The following is a 15,430-nucleotide window of genomic DNA, read 5'->3' as shown; positions in this document are numbered from 1 at the left end:
ATTTTATTTTGTCCGTACTTAATCTTTTAGTGTTCAATAAAGTATGTCAAAAATCATAATTCTTAATTCAAATTTAGCACAAAGAAACTTTTTTTTCTTGATTAGTCTTATTTTTGTTAAATAAAGTTACATAATACTTATTAATGAAAAATATTCTATAAATTCATTCTCATAATTCTATCCTTTTAAGCACTTTACTTGATTAAAGAGATACACAAATACAAACGTTTTGATGTTGAAGGAAAGAGGTTTTAAGTTCCACTTCTCATCGTTAATTGGGGTTCACCTTGACCCTCACCTTCAAATTCTTATGAAGACTCTAATAATAATGCATGTGTACATGGGCGGACCTAGAGGTTGATGACCGAACCCCCTCGACAAAAAATTACATTGTATAATTAAGGTATTTTAAAGAATTTTTAGGTTTATATATTGATTTTGAACCTCCTAAATGTAAGATTAGAGATTGACTTAGCGGTGGAAGGGTTCAAAACTCATCCTGAGGCTCCAAGATCAAATCTTAGGCACTACTTTTTTTTTTCCGAACCCCCTTAATGGAAATCCTGAATCCACCGCTGTATCATAAAACTAAAACTGAAATTAATCGAGATGCACTTATAAACTAACACGACATCACAATTATATAATAAAATAACATAACAAAAATGTTAAAGAACTGTGTGGAATATTGTAGAGACCTCTTCCTCTGTTCCCAAAACTACAAGAAGATCCTAGATTACACTGCAATTGCTAAAGTATCTGGTTTCATCGGTTATAAATATCACTGCAATTTCATTTCCTTCATCATCAACCAAATCAAACACTTCAATTGAAAGCAAAAACTCAAGCTTTTATACTCTATACTCTGTTTTCTACAACCCAATTTTGAGCTAAAATGTCTCTGATTCCAACCTTCTTTGGTGGTCGCCGGAGCAATATCTTCGACCCATTTTCACTAGACATATGGGATCCACTCGAAGGTTTCCCAATTGCAAACCCCCCATCCTCTGTTAATGAAACCTCTGTTTTCGCAAATGCGAAAATCGATTGGAAAGAAACCCCGGAAGCCCATGTCTTTAAAGTGGATGTACCTGGGATTAAGAAAGAGGAAGTGAAAGTTGAAGTTGAAGAAGGAAGGATTTTGCAGATTAGTGGTGAGAGGAGTAAAGAACAAGAGGAGAAGAATGATCAATGGCACCGTATGGAGAGGAGTAGTGGTAAGTTTGTAAGGAGGTTTAGGTTGCCGGAGAATGTGAAAATGGAGGAAATTAAGGCGGCGATGGAGAATGGAGTGCTTACTGTAACTGTTCCTAAAGAAGAAGAGAAGAAACCTGAAGTGAAAGCCATTGATATTTCTGGTTGAAAAAAAGTTGCAGATCAAGTGTTTGACGAAAGTCCTCTGTTAAAAATGGAGCAATACAGTCTATTCAAACATTGTATTTACCGTACGGTATAATACAATACATTAATTATATTATGAAATAATGGGTAACAATTATCCAAACCGAGTGTAAGTCTTTTGGTTTGTTAATGTGTGTTTGTAGTTTGTCTAAGGTTGTGTGTGTATTCTACTTGCTCTTTGTAATCAAGAAAATGTTGTGAGTGTTTAATTAATGAATAATTTCTTTTTTAACATATACTTCCTCCGGTTTATTTTATGTGGGGTAGTTTAATTTGGTATCAAGTTCAAAAAAAAAAGAACGATTTTTAAAATTTGTGGTTCAAAATAATTGATTGAAATTTGTGTGACCTTAAATCATTTCATTAAGGGTAAAATAAAATAGATATTTTATAATTAAATTGTTACTTAATATAGAAATATGTCATTCTTTTTTGGACTGACTAAAAAAATAATAATTTGAGATTGAGGGAGTAATATTTAAGTAGATGTGAGCAAATTAATCGTTTGATCGTAATTTGGGCAAATGAACAAGCTAATTACATATGAGACATGGAGAAATAGAAAAGGCGAAAGAGAGATTTTCAAGCTTTCAAGCTTAATTATAATTGAAGATGTGAGGTTTATTAATCTTACTAAAAGAAAAAGGCGAAAGAGAGATTCTTGAGCCTATAAATAGTACGCAATTATAATACTCCCTCTGTTCCTAATTACTTGTCTATTTTTTTTTAGTTGTCCCTAATTACTTGTCCATTTTGACAAATCAAGAAAGGATAATTTTTTTAATCTATTATACCCTCAATTAATTACTTTCTTTGAAAAAGGTAGAACTTCTTGAGAATCTTAAGTTTTTAATTCATTCACTTCATAATTAATAGGAATAAAATGGTAAATTCATTATGTCAATTATTATTTTCTTAATAGGCGTGTCAATACAAAAATGAACAAGTAATTAGGGACAGAGGGAGTAGTACTTGAGAAGAGTTGATGGCAATAGACAATTGGGCCTGAGGTGGAGCTGGATCAAAGAAGTAGATGATTTGGATCAAAGAAATGATGCATCACCAATTATGACAAACAAAGTCGTAGTATTGTGAGTTAGATATTAACAAATAAAATTGTTGGTGTTCAAATGGAAGCTAGTATTTTGAGTTACATGTTGATTATAAAGTCGTAGTATTGTGAGCTAGGTGTTAGTTAATAAAGTCGTTAATGCTCAAAGTATTATGAGTTAGATATTGGCCAACATAGTATTGTGAGTTAGATGTTGGTCAACAAGGTCACTTGGTGCTCAAGCGAAGGTTAATATTGTAAGTTAGATGTTGGCCAATAAAGTCGTAGTGTGAGTTAGATGTTGGACAATAAAGTTGCTTGGTTCAAGTGAAGGCTAGTATTGTGAGTCAAATTTTAACTAACGAAGTTGTAATAGTGTGAGCACGAAGCAAACTTATGAAGTAGATGTTGGCCAATAAAGTCGTAGTATTGTGAGTCAGATGTTGGCCAACAAAGTCGCTTGACGTTAGTATTATGAACTAGATATTAATCAACAAAGTCATAAATGCTCAAGCAAAAGCTAATATTATGAGTAAGATATTATTATCAACAAATTTATAAAGTGAATATGCTCTCTCACTTAATACACTAATCTTCTGTGCTAAAACTTTACTATAAAGCCTATAATAATATATTGGGCTAACATTACTAATTACTCATTGCAGACCTCTCTATCATTGAACAAGAATATTTTGGCTTTTCATACATCTATGCAATTCTCAATTTACTTATTTAATTATAAGTAAATTAAATAAGATTTCAACTTGGGCGATGATACTATTTTATTGATCATTATATAACATATGATTTCACAACATGATACAATAGAATATACATAAATAATCAAAATAAACATTACGTTTAAAATAACAACACGATACAATAGGTAACAATCATCCAAAAACAAGTTGTTAATAACCTTCTACTTTTTCCAAAAGCTAATTAATACATTTAATTTTGTCACATAGAAATTGGACAGTTGATAAATGTAAACAGTTAATTAGAGCAGCAATTGGCTGTTTTTTTGGCAGGATTTAATTGTGTGATTAATTAAGTTGGAGTGTTGGATGATCGATTTGGTCTTACCAAATTTAACTAATTTAACAACAATTCTTTATGTATTTGTAATTAATTAATTAATTATTGTTTGTATCCTAATATTACTTCACAATGAAATAATATGTAGAAAACAGAGTCTGAATTTTAAGTTTATGAATTTTAGATTCTAGAAAAGTCTAGTTACTAAATTCTGAATAAATTATTTCTACATATTAAATAAAATTTAATATAAATACAAAATTTGAGTCAAAATTATTGGGCTCTTCTGAATCCATAGGTGGAACGATTAAGTTATTTCATAGGTTAATCTATTAATCAATGATTTTAATGATGTATTTATGAGATAAGAAGTCAAAATTATTAGGCTCTTCTAAATCCATAGGTAGAACGATTAAGTTATTTTATAGGTTAATCAATTATAAGTTTAATTACGTATTTATGAGATAAAAAAGTCAAACACTTGATTTAATTATAAGTGTTAATGACACATATATGGTGAAACCTTTTGTGTTTTTATCATATGTAACTAATACCCTTTAACTATAGTTAATTCCTATTCCACCAAAAAAATAAATAAATTATTCTATCTTACCTTAATGTTTCATTTAACTATGATAAAATTAATGTAATGTTGATATGTATAAAAAAATAATTTAAAACTTAGTTACTAAAATTTAAAATTCATAAAAATCAAATTATGAATTCGTCTATAATGAACATGTCACTTTTGATTTTTTTTCTTTTTGAAAAAATTGAGGTTGAAAAATAAATATTTTTAATTATTTACTATTTAATTTTAATATTTAAATGAATATTCAAACGTGTTAATTAATTTTGCATTTACTTTGGCCATCAAATATACTCTAGCAATTACTAGCATCTACCTAACCTACTAAGGTTGTTTAACACTCCAGAGAGAGAGCATCGCAAATCCCTTTAAATTTAGTGTAAATTATTAGTTTCATCTTTAAATTATTGATAATCTTAAAAATATCACTTTATTTGACTAATTGAACTTAAATATATATACCCTTGATTTTGCAACATGATTGAAATACACCCTTAAATTCTCGTCAAATTTAGGGTGTTTTCAACACTTTTCTCGATTTTTTATTAAAAACTTCATGCTAACTTGCTATGTCATGTGGAAAATCGGGGTGTATCTAAGTTCAATTAATCAAGTAAATGAGATGTTTTTAAGACTGTCAATAGTTTGGGAATGAAACTAACAATTTGCTCCAATTAATTCAAGGGTGTTTTCGATACTTCCCTCTTATAACTACATCTGTTTCAATTTATTTATATGATTTTAACTTAACACGAAATTCAGAACAGTTTTTTAGGAGCTAAAAGTCCAAATACAAATTTGATTGAACTCAATAATTGTATTCTAATAGTAACTTATATTAAGAAATTTATTAGTAAATGTGTATTAACGAAAAGTGTTGATATAACCAATATGTGTTGCAGTGTAATGGTGAAACTACTGCTCTCTTAACCAGATGATTCAAGTTCGAGCTTTGAGCATAGATAAAATCCTTTTCAAAGTGCGATCACCCCGAAATAGGCCTTATAATACACGATTCGAATTTTATTAGAGCTCCAATGTGAAGTGCGGACACAAAAAAAAAGTGTAAACATTGATAGTTTGTTAGATGGATGGAAAAAAGTAAATACACCTTTTAAGTTTTATGGAGTGTACATTTGCTTATAATGGCAAAGTTTGAAACTTTAGCTTCTTGAGGCTCTAATGTTACTTGTCTTTCTCTATGGGAGATTTGTTTTTAATGATTTTTTAGTCATTTGGAGAGTTTTATAGGTTGTGAGCACAGAGATCCAGAAAATAACAACACTTTTCTCTCAGATTTAGGAAACCCCACGGCCCACATATTTAATGCCGTTTATTTGTTGAAAAATTCTGTTTTTGTAGCATTTTTTACTTCATTTTAAAGAAACCCCATTTGGGTTTTTATGTTGTTTGATGTTAGTATAAGGGAAAAAAGATTTGATTTTTGATTGGAAATTGGATAAAGAATCAAGAATCAAGAATGTCTTCATCAATGGTATCTGTTGTTGCATGCATGTCAGCTGTTTGTGAAAATGGGGCAAAAAAGGATTTTTTTGGGTTTTCTAAGTATAATTGTAAAGTTGGTGTAGGAAATAAGAAGAAAATGAGATGTGTTTTGGCTAAGTTTCAGTATTCCAAGACTTGCAATGGACTTTCATTTTGTAATTCTTGTTTAGTGAGTAATGGTTTTTGTTCAGTTGATGGATGGAGAAGTGGTCATCCTGGTTGTTGGAAGAGCAAATTTAGTGGCAGTGCCCAACAAGGTAAAAGTTTGTTTTTTAATTATTTTTTTTGGTGTGTGTGCGCGCTTTGATTATCGTATTATTTTGTTGTCAGTTACTGATCTTTTGTTCGTATGTTGTGTATTGCTTTTCATTTCACATTATTTCGTTGTTGTTACCTTTTCCTAACTGCTTGGATATGCTTTATTTTAAGCTGAGGGTCTGTCGGAAACAACCTCTCGACCTCAATACAGGGGTGAGGCTGCGTACACACCACCCTCCCCAAACCCCACTTATAAGATTACATTGGTTATGTTGTTGTTGTTGGGAGCTCATAGGTCATACTCCCTCCATTCGGTGGCGGATCTATGAAGGGCTGTGGGGGTGCCACGCCACCCCCGAACTTCGACGGAAACTCTATATATACATAGGTATATATATATAATATTTATATAAATATAAAGCGTGCCACCCACAGAACAAAACTGGCTTGTGGTGACATTGTAGGAGGGCAACTTTAGAAGGCTGATGTTGCGGGTTCGAATCCCATTTGTACCTATTTTTTTGAGAAATTTGATGCATACGTTTTTTAAGAAAAAAAAAGGCTCCTGGCACAATTTTTTTTTATTTTTTATAATTGTTATTGACTTAAATTAAATTAATTACATTATTACTCCTTTGACTTTTCTTTTATTTGATTAAATACTCAATAAAAGTGTAATATCTTATTATTTATATTTTATTGATTGATTTATGATATATATCGAAAAGATGAATAATTCAATCAAATATAAAATTAATTTAATCGATAAATCTATTTGGCACCCACGGACTCTAAATCCTGGATCCGCCATTGCCTCCATTTCAATTTAATTGTCTGGTTTTTGACCTGATATGCAGCTAAAGAAAGTGAAGAAAACTTTTGAATCTTTTGGCCTTTAAATCAAATATACGTAAAATATACCAAAATACATTTTAATCCTGCATTTTAAAATAGATCTTGTGTGAAGTTAGTTAAAGAGTTGCCAAAATTGTAAAGATTTTTTTTTAAAAAAAATAGATTAAAAAAAAGAGTAAGACAAATAAATCGACACGGACGGAGTATTGCTCATTATTTGTGTATCCCATTTAAGCATATTCTCAGAGTGGGAAATTCTGTCAGAGTCCATAAATTCAAAAATAATACAGGTGCTGCTTTGCAACTTCAAAAAGCAAATCTTGAAGTTGTTTATGGCTCAAGTTGGTGAGGTTGGCTATGGTAGACATTTTAACCTTACTTTTGATAGTTGTCATCTACTCCTTTATGTCTTATGATGGTATATGACTGAATACGAAGTTTAGAAGAAAATTTAGTTTGATTGAGAGAACATCACGTCTAAGTCTGAGTTGTTTTATGAGTTTGAGTTCTTGATGTTTGCAACTTTATAGAAATGAGATGGTGTCTAATCTTTTGGAGTGACCCATCATGGAAAGATTGTTATATAAATTTGGAACTGATGGAGTACCTTGTTATTTTGTCGATACGATTGCAAGTTATCATGCAGTTTGTTTGTAGTTTAATTGCTGTGTTTTATTGGCTGTTTCTTCAGCCTATCTCTAATGTGTATTCTAATACATAAGAAGGAATCAATCTTTGAATATTTTTTCTTTTTGCGAAATAGCTGTTTATAATCAAGTTTCAACATGTGCTATCAATGTCATTGTTCCAATAGAAGTTCGCTTAAAATTATCTACTACCGTACATATATTTTGATGTTCTGCACCCATTTTGTACTAGGTGGCATAAGGGCCACTGCAGTACCACCAGTGATGGAAGGTGAAGGTACATCAAAGAAGAAACCACCAACCAAGAAAAGGCGAGTGGTTGTGACAGGAATGGATGTGATCACACCAAATGGGCAGGATCCCAATGTGTTCTATGAAAACCTGCTTCAAGGTATCAGTGGCATAAGTGAGATAGAATCTTTTGATTGTTCACAATTTCCAACAGTACGTCTTCTTCTTTGGTTAGTTTTTCTCTAAATGTAATATTTTAGATGTTAATAAAGGGGTACAATTGCAGAGAATTGCTGGAGAGATCAAGTCTTTATCAACTGCTGGCTGGATTGCACCTAAACTTTCTAAACGAATGGACAAGTTCATGCTTTATGCTCTAACAGCTGGTAAGAAGGCATTGTTAGACGGCAGAATTACTGAAGACGTAATGAAAGAATTGAATAAAGCAAGATGTGGAGTTTTGGTTGGATCTGGTATGGGTGGGGTGAAGGTAATCCTCTTTACTTTCTTAAATGTTGTTTTGATTGGTTGACTAAGTTCAATTTTTGTGGAGTTGCATTTTCTTGTGCTTTTGTATGCTTGGATTCAGCTCAATTTGCTTTCCGACATCTAATTTTCTAATGAAAGCAACCACTTGTACTTGATAAGCAGAATAGTATACGAGTTGTAAAAATTTTACTAGTCCCAAACTAAATGAGTAACCTCAAAGGTTTTGCTTGAATTATAGGTCTTCAGTGACGCAATAGAATCTTTAAGGATTTCTTATAAGAAGATGAATCCCTTCTGCATACCATTTGCCACTACAAACATGGGCTCTGCGATGCTTGCCATGGACCTGGTTAGGCAATCTTATAATTTTGGCATAATACATAAAAAGACACTCAAACTTGGCTTCAGTTGGCAAGTAAGCACTCCAACTATGAGAGTGCACAGCCACCTCAACTTGTCCCCACTGTGTCTCGTGGACACCCGACGCTGACATGACACATAAATTTTGGAGGTGTCTAAATGATGATCATTTTGTAAGTTGGAGTGTTCAAATGACACAGTGGAGACAAGTGGAGGTGTGTAGATGTGCATACTCAAAGGTGGAGCGCTTAATTGCCAACTAAGACCAAGTTTGAGTGTCTGTTTATGTATTATGCCTATAATCTTTTGTTTTATCTGGGCTTTAATGTCAAGAGGAACTCCATATTATGTTTCTATCTGTAAATTAAACTGCAGGGATGGATGGGTCCAACTTATTCAATTTCAACAGCATGTGCGACAAGCAACTTCTGCATTTTAAGTGCTGCTAACCATATCATTAAAGGTGAAGCAGTAAGTTTCTTACCTTGAATCAGTGAAGAGTTCTGGAAATCATGCCTTTCATTTTGTTATTTAGAAAATTTCATTATCTCTAATGGAGGACTTCAAAGCAATAATATGATTGCAGGATATGATGCTCTCTGGTGGATCAGAGGCAGTAATTGAACCAGTTGGTATATATCGTCCGTCTTGTCTTTATTGGTTTAGCAAGCTAATTTATCTTTTTTCAAGTGATTTTAACTTTTTGCAGGGTTGGGAGGATTTGTTGCATGCAGAGCACTTTCCCAGAGAAACAATGAACCTACTAAAGCTTCTCGGCCTTGGGATAGTGTAATGTCCTGTAATTCTTTTCGTCTTGTTCTCACGCTGTTGTCTAGTCGGAGTTCGGAAATGCACCAATTTTATCTGGAATGGAAATGCTAATTCTAGAATACTTGTTATAGTCGAACTGGCTCTTAGTCGTTGTGATCAAATGGGCTTTCTGTATTTCTATTTTTGTTCCTGCATGAATTAGTTTTTGCATTTTCAATGTTATAGCTTCCATGTCATGAGATCAAACCTGCACATGTCAGCATGTTTTGATATATTTACATGATTTCATTGACTCAAGATGAAAAATAGCATTACCGGAGCCCAACTCATTTTTTAATGATTGCGTATTTTCATTTTTTTCTTTTACAGAATCGTGATGGATTTGTAATGGGTGAAGGAGCTGGAGTCCTGCTTCTGGAAGAACTTGAGCATGCCAAGGTAATTTATTAAGTATATTAGATTGCTTTTCTTTGTCGTACTCCTCGTGATTCTTAAACAAAAGAGAAAAGTATCATGATATAATTCTTCAATTTCGTTGTCTGAATGAGCAGAGACGAGGTGCAACTATCTATGCTGAATTTCTGGGTGGAAGCTTTACATGTGATGCTCATCATATGACCGAGCCTCATCCTGAAGGTACCTTGTTTTCTCAATAGTTCAATTCCCCTATCCAGCAGAGGGGGAAACTAGGCAGGTCGGGATAGGGCTATAATAGTGAGGATTTTAACTGCAGATATCTTATAAAGTCGGATGTAATTCAATTTGTAAACCAGTCTTATTAAATTGGTAGAGCAGTTTTGTAGCTTAATCTGTTTTCTTTTTGGGTGGACAACATCAAATTGTTAAGCATGCAAACATCTTTATGTCTTTATGGATCCATCTGGCACCCTTTTCCGTATTAACTTTTAGGTAAGGCATAATACGTAAACAAACTCTCAAACTTGGCCTCAACTGGCAAGTAAGCACTCCAACTTTGAGAATGCACATCTAGACACCTCAACTTGGTCTCAAATGGGAACTAAACATTCCAACTCGTCCCGACTGTGTCTCGTGGACACCCGACGCTAACATGACACATAAATTTTGGAGGTGTCTAGATAATCATTTTGTAAGTTGGACTGTTTAACTGACATAACGGAGACGAGTTAAGGTGTCTAGATGTGAGTGCTTACATGCCAGCGGAGGCCAAGTTTTGAGTGTTTGTTTATGTATTATGCCTTTAGGTAATATTGCTTTGTGTTTAGGATTACTTACGAGAAAAATGCGTCATATCTTGTTTTTGTGTAATGTAGATTGAATTATAATATGAAATACCTTGATCTCTGCATTTGCTACAAATAAGCAGGAGCTGGTGTTATCTTATGCATAGAGAAGGCATTAGCTCAGTCTGGTGTATCCAGGGAAGATGTGAACTACATTAATGCGCATGGCACTTCCACACCGGCAGGAGATCTCAAAGAGTACCAAGCGATTGTACATTGTTTTGGCCAGAACCCAGAGGTTAGAGGTTCTCCGAACTACTGTTGTTTATGCCTATTCCTTCAGTCTTTTTTTTCCAGCTTTTTAATCAATTGCTACTCCATGTTTTACAGTTACGAGTGAACTCCACGAAGTCTATGATTGGTCACATGCTAGGAGCTGCTGGTGCTGTTGAAGCTGTAGCAACTATTCAGGTAACTTTGTATTTCATATGCCTTGAAGTAGTGTTGCAATTTGACTGCTGTTGCTTCTAGTTTCTCGTGTAACACATCGTCTATATAATTTACATGTTTACACAAATATAGAGTTACAGGGTGTGAATTTTACTATTGCGACATGTATAGGTTATCATGCCATTTAGGTTCAAACTATTATAAATCAAATATTCTGGCTTATTTACATAAAAAGAAAGCATGTATAGGCTATCATGCCAATTTCGAAAGATTTTCTTTTGTGCTGATCATCCTAAAAATTCTGTTGCTCGAGTCATGACAGAGAGTTCATACGGATTTTGTAGGCAATACGAACTGGATGGGTTCATCCAAATATAAATCTTGATAACCCAGATAAGGGTGTGGTATGGCTCTCTTTTCGTTGCATTTTCAATTGTTTATCGTTCTTTTGAGCATGATCTTGCATCCTAGACTTTTATCAAACTACCAAGTCGATTAACATCACTTGCATTGGTCTTTTATCTCAAATTTTCTATTCCCTCCGTTTCAACTTGTTTGTCTTACTTTCCTCTTTAAAAAAGAATGCCTCTTTCCGTTTCTGGTAACTCTTGAATTTCAACTTTCCATATGACACATTTAAGACCATAGGATTAAAGGAAATTTTGGTACATTCTACGTGTCTTTAGTCTCAGACTCCAAGATTCAAAATTCTTCTTTACTTTCTTAAACTCCGTGCCAAATCAAAACCAGACAAACAAATTGAAACGGAGGGAGTATCATATTACAAATGAGTCTCTTATATGATATGAGGTTGAATCATCTCATATTTTCATCTCTTTCTTGGTTCACTCTTGCAACAATTTAGTGTTGAAATCAGCAACTTGGCGATTTGATGATATATATCTATATGCATAATGACAGGATACAAATGTACTCGTGGGTTCGAAAAAAGAAAGATTGGATATTAAGGTGGCAATATCGAATTCATTTGGATTTGGTGGCCATAATTCATCGATATTATTCGCCCCCTACAAGTAAATATATCAGTGACAAGGCTTGTCCATCCCAACAGGCCAAAGGTATGTATGCTTGTTGATGTTGAATGTGAAGTTCAATTATGTGTGTTGCGTGTATCGAGGAAGACGGAAAAAATAAGCAGGAAAAGAGGGCGTTTGAAGGTTTTAACTTTATCACCTTATAGTTGTAGCTAGTGAAACAAAGAGTAATTGAAGAAATTAAGACATCTCTAGTCGGAGTCTGTTACTATCTATTGTTTCTTGTACTTTGGTTATTGTCTTATTTTGCTTTGTTATGCTTTCACTTCCGTTACTCTTGAACCAGAGGTCTATTAGAGACAACCTCTCTACTTCTGAGGTAGAGGTAAAGTTTCTGTATACTCTACCTTCCTCAAACCCCGTGTTGTGGAACTACACTGGGTATGTTGTTGTTGTTGCTGCCTTCTCTCCTTCACTTTTTATCGTTTCTACGTGAAAACACTTGTTTTGATTCTTATATTCGTCATAAAGATATGCTTCATTTTGTGTCAGGTAAGTTGAATTAGGGTCCTTGATTTCGAGTTACATGGAGTCAAAATTCACATAAGGTTCGATGACTTCTCTAGTGGAAGAAGGTATTCGTAGTATCCAGTAGATAATTGTTGGAGCAAGCACAAGAAAGGGAAAATCGCGTAGGATTTTCCTTTTTCGATCATGGCTACTATGGCATTCTTGGTTTCGATCATAATATATAGATTGATTCGATATCTGATTCAAATCCAATATAGTTTGTTTTCGAAAATTATTGTATCAAAAATGTTGTTACTATAGAACATTTCTAATAATAGCATACTATTATTCTCTTCAACAACTCTTTTAAGTTTTGGTTATTTAGTGTTTTCTGCACTTTTTAATTTAGTTATCGCTTCGTTTCAATTAATGTGACATAGTCTAAATCGACACATTGCCATAGTATTTGTACGACTATAAAAAGGTTCTTATTAAGAATAAAATACCAAATGTGAAGTTTCTAAATATTTTTAAATATAAAAAATATGTTGTTTTTTTCAAATAAATTAGTAAGGAAATAAAATAATATAAGCTAAGTCGAAGGAAAATAAATATTCTTTTAGTCGGTGAACAAAATAAACTATTGAATTCGACTAAATTAAAAATCGTATTATAGCAATTGTAAATAAATATTTCCTCTCTGGTCAAATCAAAGCATGTGCATATACTATTAAGAAGGAGCGGTTGATCGTCGATTGAATAGCCAAATCAATCAACTTCTCTATATATACATATGGACCTTGTATGTCACTAGCACATGACCTAACTCAAATGTTATCAATTTATTTATTTTTTAAAAGACATTCAAGTGAACCAACATTATTGATGCCTTGATTTTTATTTTTTATTTTTAAAAAGGAATAATAGTAATAATTTGGACTGCATTTTAAGTTTTAAAAAGAAAATAAGAGCCAACATATAAACAAAAAATTATTTGCACCGACAAAATAGTCCTCTTTATTGCAATTTAATTTATAGTAGTTTATAAATGTATGATGCATTTCTTTTTTAGAAAAATAATAAATTTCTATATTTAAAAATAATTTAATTTTAAGCTTTTTATTTTATCCGTAACGATATAGAATTATAATTACACAAATATTTATGACTTATTTTAGATAATAAATTTCAAAAACCATTCGTTCTTTCTCAATACTTCATGCTTATAATCAAATTGCTATCACATAAGGAATATATCATAATTATCTACAAAATGCAATAACATAAGCAAAATTGAACCAACTGATCAAGTAGTGTTTATGAACTGAATTCAATATTTTCAACACGAAAAACAAAGATAAACATAAATTCGTTATTAAAAGTACTCAAATATGATAAATTAAGCTTTAACATATTGAATCTAACCAGCTTTATATTCTTGATCCGCCTCTGTTGTAAAGTAGATTGATGAGGTAAAGAGCATTACTTGTAACCTTTGCAACATTAGAAATCTTTCTCTTCACATCATACCTAACTTTTCCATCAATTTCTTTGAAACCATCAAGACAAGTATCATCATTTGTCAAAGAAGCACTAATCCAAGTCTCCAAATTATTCATTTGGAACTTAAAACCAATCCCTTTATGCAAGTGTTTTAGCTCAAATAGTGCCTTTCTAAGCTCATGTATAGAGTCACCTATTTGCTCAATACAATCAACAAGTGCCCCCTTTTCTCTTTTGCTTTTCACTTTGAGATTTTTGAGGAATTTTGATGCTTTGTTGGCTCTTGAAATACTCACATTTAGTGATGCTTTTGCCAAGTCTTTTGGAGTTTTTATGGTTGAGTATGATGAGAGAGTTCTAATGCAAATTTTGGGGTAACTTGCTTTGGTGCAAGATGTGTAAACAAGATGATTTGTGGAATATGAAGTGATTGTTTTTTTTCCATTTGTGAAGTGAGAGAAATGGAGAATAAGGAGAAGGACAAGAAGGAGAAGAAAACGAAACATCTTCATTTGTCGAGTTCTAATCAAAGACGAATTTAGAATTTATAATTAGAAATAAGTTCAGAATGAATTTATTTATATAGGTACATATACAAAGAATCAAGTGAAAGGTAGGGTGTATCTACCTTTAGTGAAGACCAGAGGCGAAGTTCAGATTTTGAGTTTATTAATTCTGAATTTTAGAAAAAATAGCTTACTGCTTAACTGTATTCTAGATAAATTATTTATACATCTTAAATGAATTTTTAACACAAGTACAAAATCTGAGTCAATGTTACAACATAAGTAGAACCGTAGTTCCACCTTTGGTGGAAGGAGTTCAACTAATTCTTTGTCAAAAAATTATATTGTGCAAAAAATTAAGATAATTTTTTTCTTGACACAATTCGTTCAGTAAAGAATAATAATATTTTAGCTATACAAATTTCAAAAGTCATATAATCATAAAAAATATTATAATATGTCTAAGATTATATATATATATATTTATATTTTTTAATTATAAATTTCGTATTGAGTCAAATTATACTAAAATATATAGATGATTTTTTCTTGAATGTTAGGTAGTTAGCTGTTGAATTTTTATAGGGATTGGTGAATTTAATAAGTCAGCATTCATTTAATGCCTTTTGAATATGAACAAATATCTGTTTGGTATTTTTCAGTTAATTCTAACATTTAAAGGGTAATAGTTTTCTTTTAAAAGTTAGCAATAACTCAATTCTGGAAATGGAAATTGGATTTAGTTGAGTTTGGTGTGGGAGTAGAAATTAGGAGATTGCAAAATGTTAAAATTAAATTAAATTAAAGGTAAAGAATCCTATCATATAGTCATTGGTGTTTCACATCTTCATTGAGAATTTAATTTCATTGGGTTCATATCAAAAATAGGGGGAGACAGTTGTTACACCATTTGTGTACGTCGTTATTTATGTGAAAAGAAATTTTACTATTTTAGGACAGTTAGAATTACCGTCACCACTTATCAAAGTTAGAAGATGATCGGACGAATTGTTATTTTGCATGGGGGTTTTGTGGGGGGGGGGGGGGGGGTGAGGAGGGTAGACGGTC

General features: G+C 32.3%; 3 protein-coding genes across 3 annotated transcripts; 2 read left to right on the top strand and 1 right to left on the bottom strand.

The window, feature by feature from the left end:
• The first annotated feature begins 677 nt into the window (after nucleotides 1-677).
• LOC102606179 (18.2 kDa class I heat shock protein-like) lies at nucleotides 678-1,630 on the top strand. Its single transcript, XM_006345187.2, has one exon. It carries the CDS (start codon nucleotides 896-898, stop codon nucleotides 1,361-1,363), a length of 468 nt encoding a protein of 155 aa, XP_006345249.1. The 5' UTR covers nucleotides 678-895; the 3' UTR covers nucleotides 1,364-1,630.
• Nucleotides 1,631-5,138: 3,508 nt separating this feature from the next.
• Nucleotides 5,139-12,680, top strand: LOC102605843 (3-oxoacyl-[acyl-carrier-protein] synthase II, chloroplastic-like). The gene is made up of 14 exons (XM_006345186.2): nucleotides 5,139-5,842; nucleotides 7,578-7,789; nucleotides 7,863-8,066; nucleotides 8,304-8,414; nucleotides 8,801-8,896; nucleotides 9,012-9,057; nucleotides 9,135-9,214; nucleotides 9,566-9,634; nucleotides 9,748-9,832; nucleotides 10,542-10,696; nucleotides 10,789-10,869; nucleotides 11,193-11,252; nucleotides 11,770-11,927; nucleotides 12,396-12,680. The coding sequence occupies exons 1-13, from the start codon at nucleotides 5,560-5,562 to the stop codon at nucleotides 11,884-11,886; spliced, it is 1,599 nt and encodes a 532-aa protein (XP_006345248.1). The 5' UTR covers nucleotides 5,139-5,559; the 3' UTR covers nucleotides 11,887-11,927; nucleotides 12,396-12,680.
• Nucleotides 12,681-13,648: 968 nt separating this feature from the next.
• Nucleotides 13,649-14,420, bottom strand: LOC102605501 (21 kDa protein-like). Its single transcript, XM_006345185.2, has one exon. The coding sequence runs from the start codon at nucleotides 14,366-14,368 to the stop codon at nucleotides 13,784-13,786; it is 585 nt and encodes a 194-aa protein (XP_006345247.1). The 5' UTR covers nucleotides 14,369-14,420; the 3' UTR covers nucleotides 13,649-13,783.
• Nucleotides 14,421-15,430: the final 1,010 nt, after the last annotated feature.

The sequence above is a fragment of the Solanum tuberosum genome, unplaced genomic scaffold (assembly GCF_000226075.1).
Source record: "Solanum tuberosum cultivar DM 1-3 516 R44 unplaced genomic scaffold, SolTub_3.0 scf00063, whole genome shotgun sequence".
NCBI classification, from domain to species: Eukaryota; Viridiplantae; Streptophyta; class Magnoliopsida; order Solanales; family Solanaceae; genus Solanum; species Solanum tuberosum.
The sequence above is the reverse complement of the archived record's forward strand: the minus strand, read 5'-3'. Positions and strand labels throughout refer to the sequence as shown.

What these genes read in the sequence shown, in the direction of transcription:
- LOC102606179 (XM_006345187.2), top strand. Translation starts at nt 896, where the DNA reads ATGTCTCTGATTCCAACCTTCTTTGGTGGTCGCCGGAGCAATATCTTC.
- LOC102605843 (XM_006345186.2), top strand. Translation starts at nt 5,560, where the DNA reads ATGTCTTCATCAATGGTATCTGTTGTTGCATGCATGTCAGCTGTTTGT. An exon ending in ATTGTTCACAATTTCCAACA is followed by an intron (nt 7,790 to 7,862) that starts GTACGTCTTCTT and finishes GTACAATTGCAG; the next exon opens with AGAATTGCTGGAGAGATCAA. An exon ending in AAGAACTTGAGCATGCCAAG is followed by an intron (nt 9,635 to 9,747) that starts GTAATTTATTAA and finishes CTGAATGAGCAG; the next exon opens with AGACGAGGTGCAACTATCTA.
- LOC102605501 (XM_006345185.2), bottom strand. Translation starts at nt 14,368, where the DNA reads ATGAAGATGTTTCGTTTTCTTCTCCTTCTTGTCCTTCTCCTTATTCTC.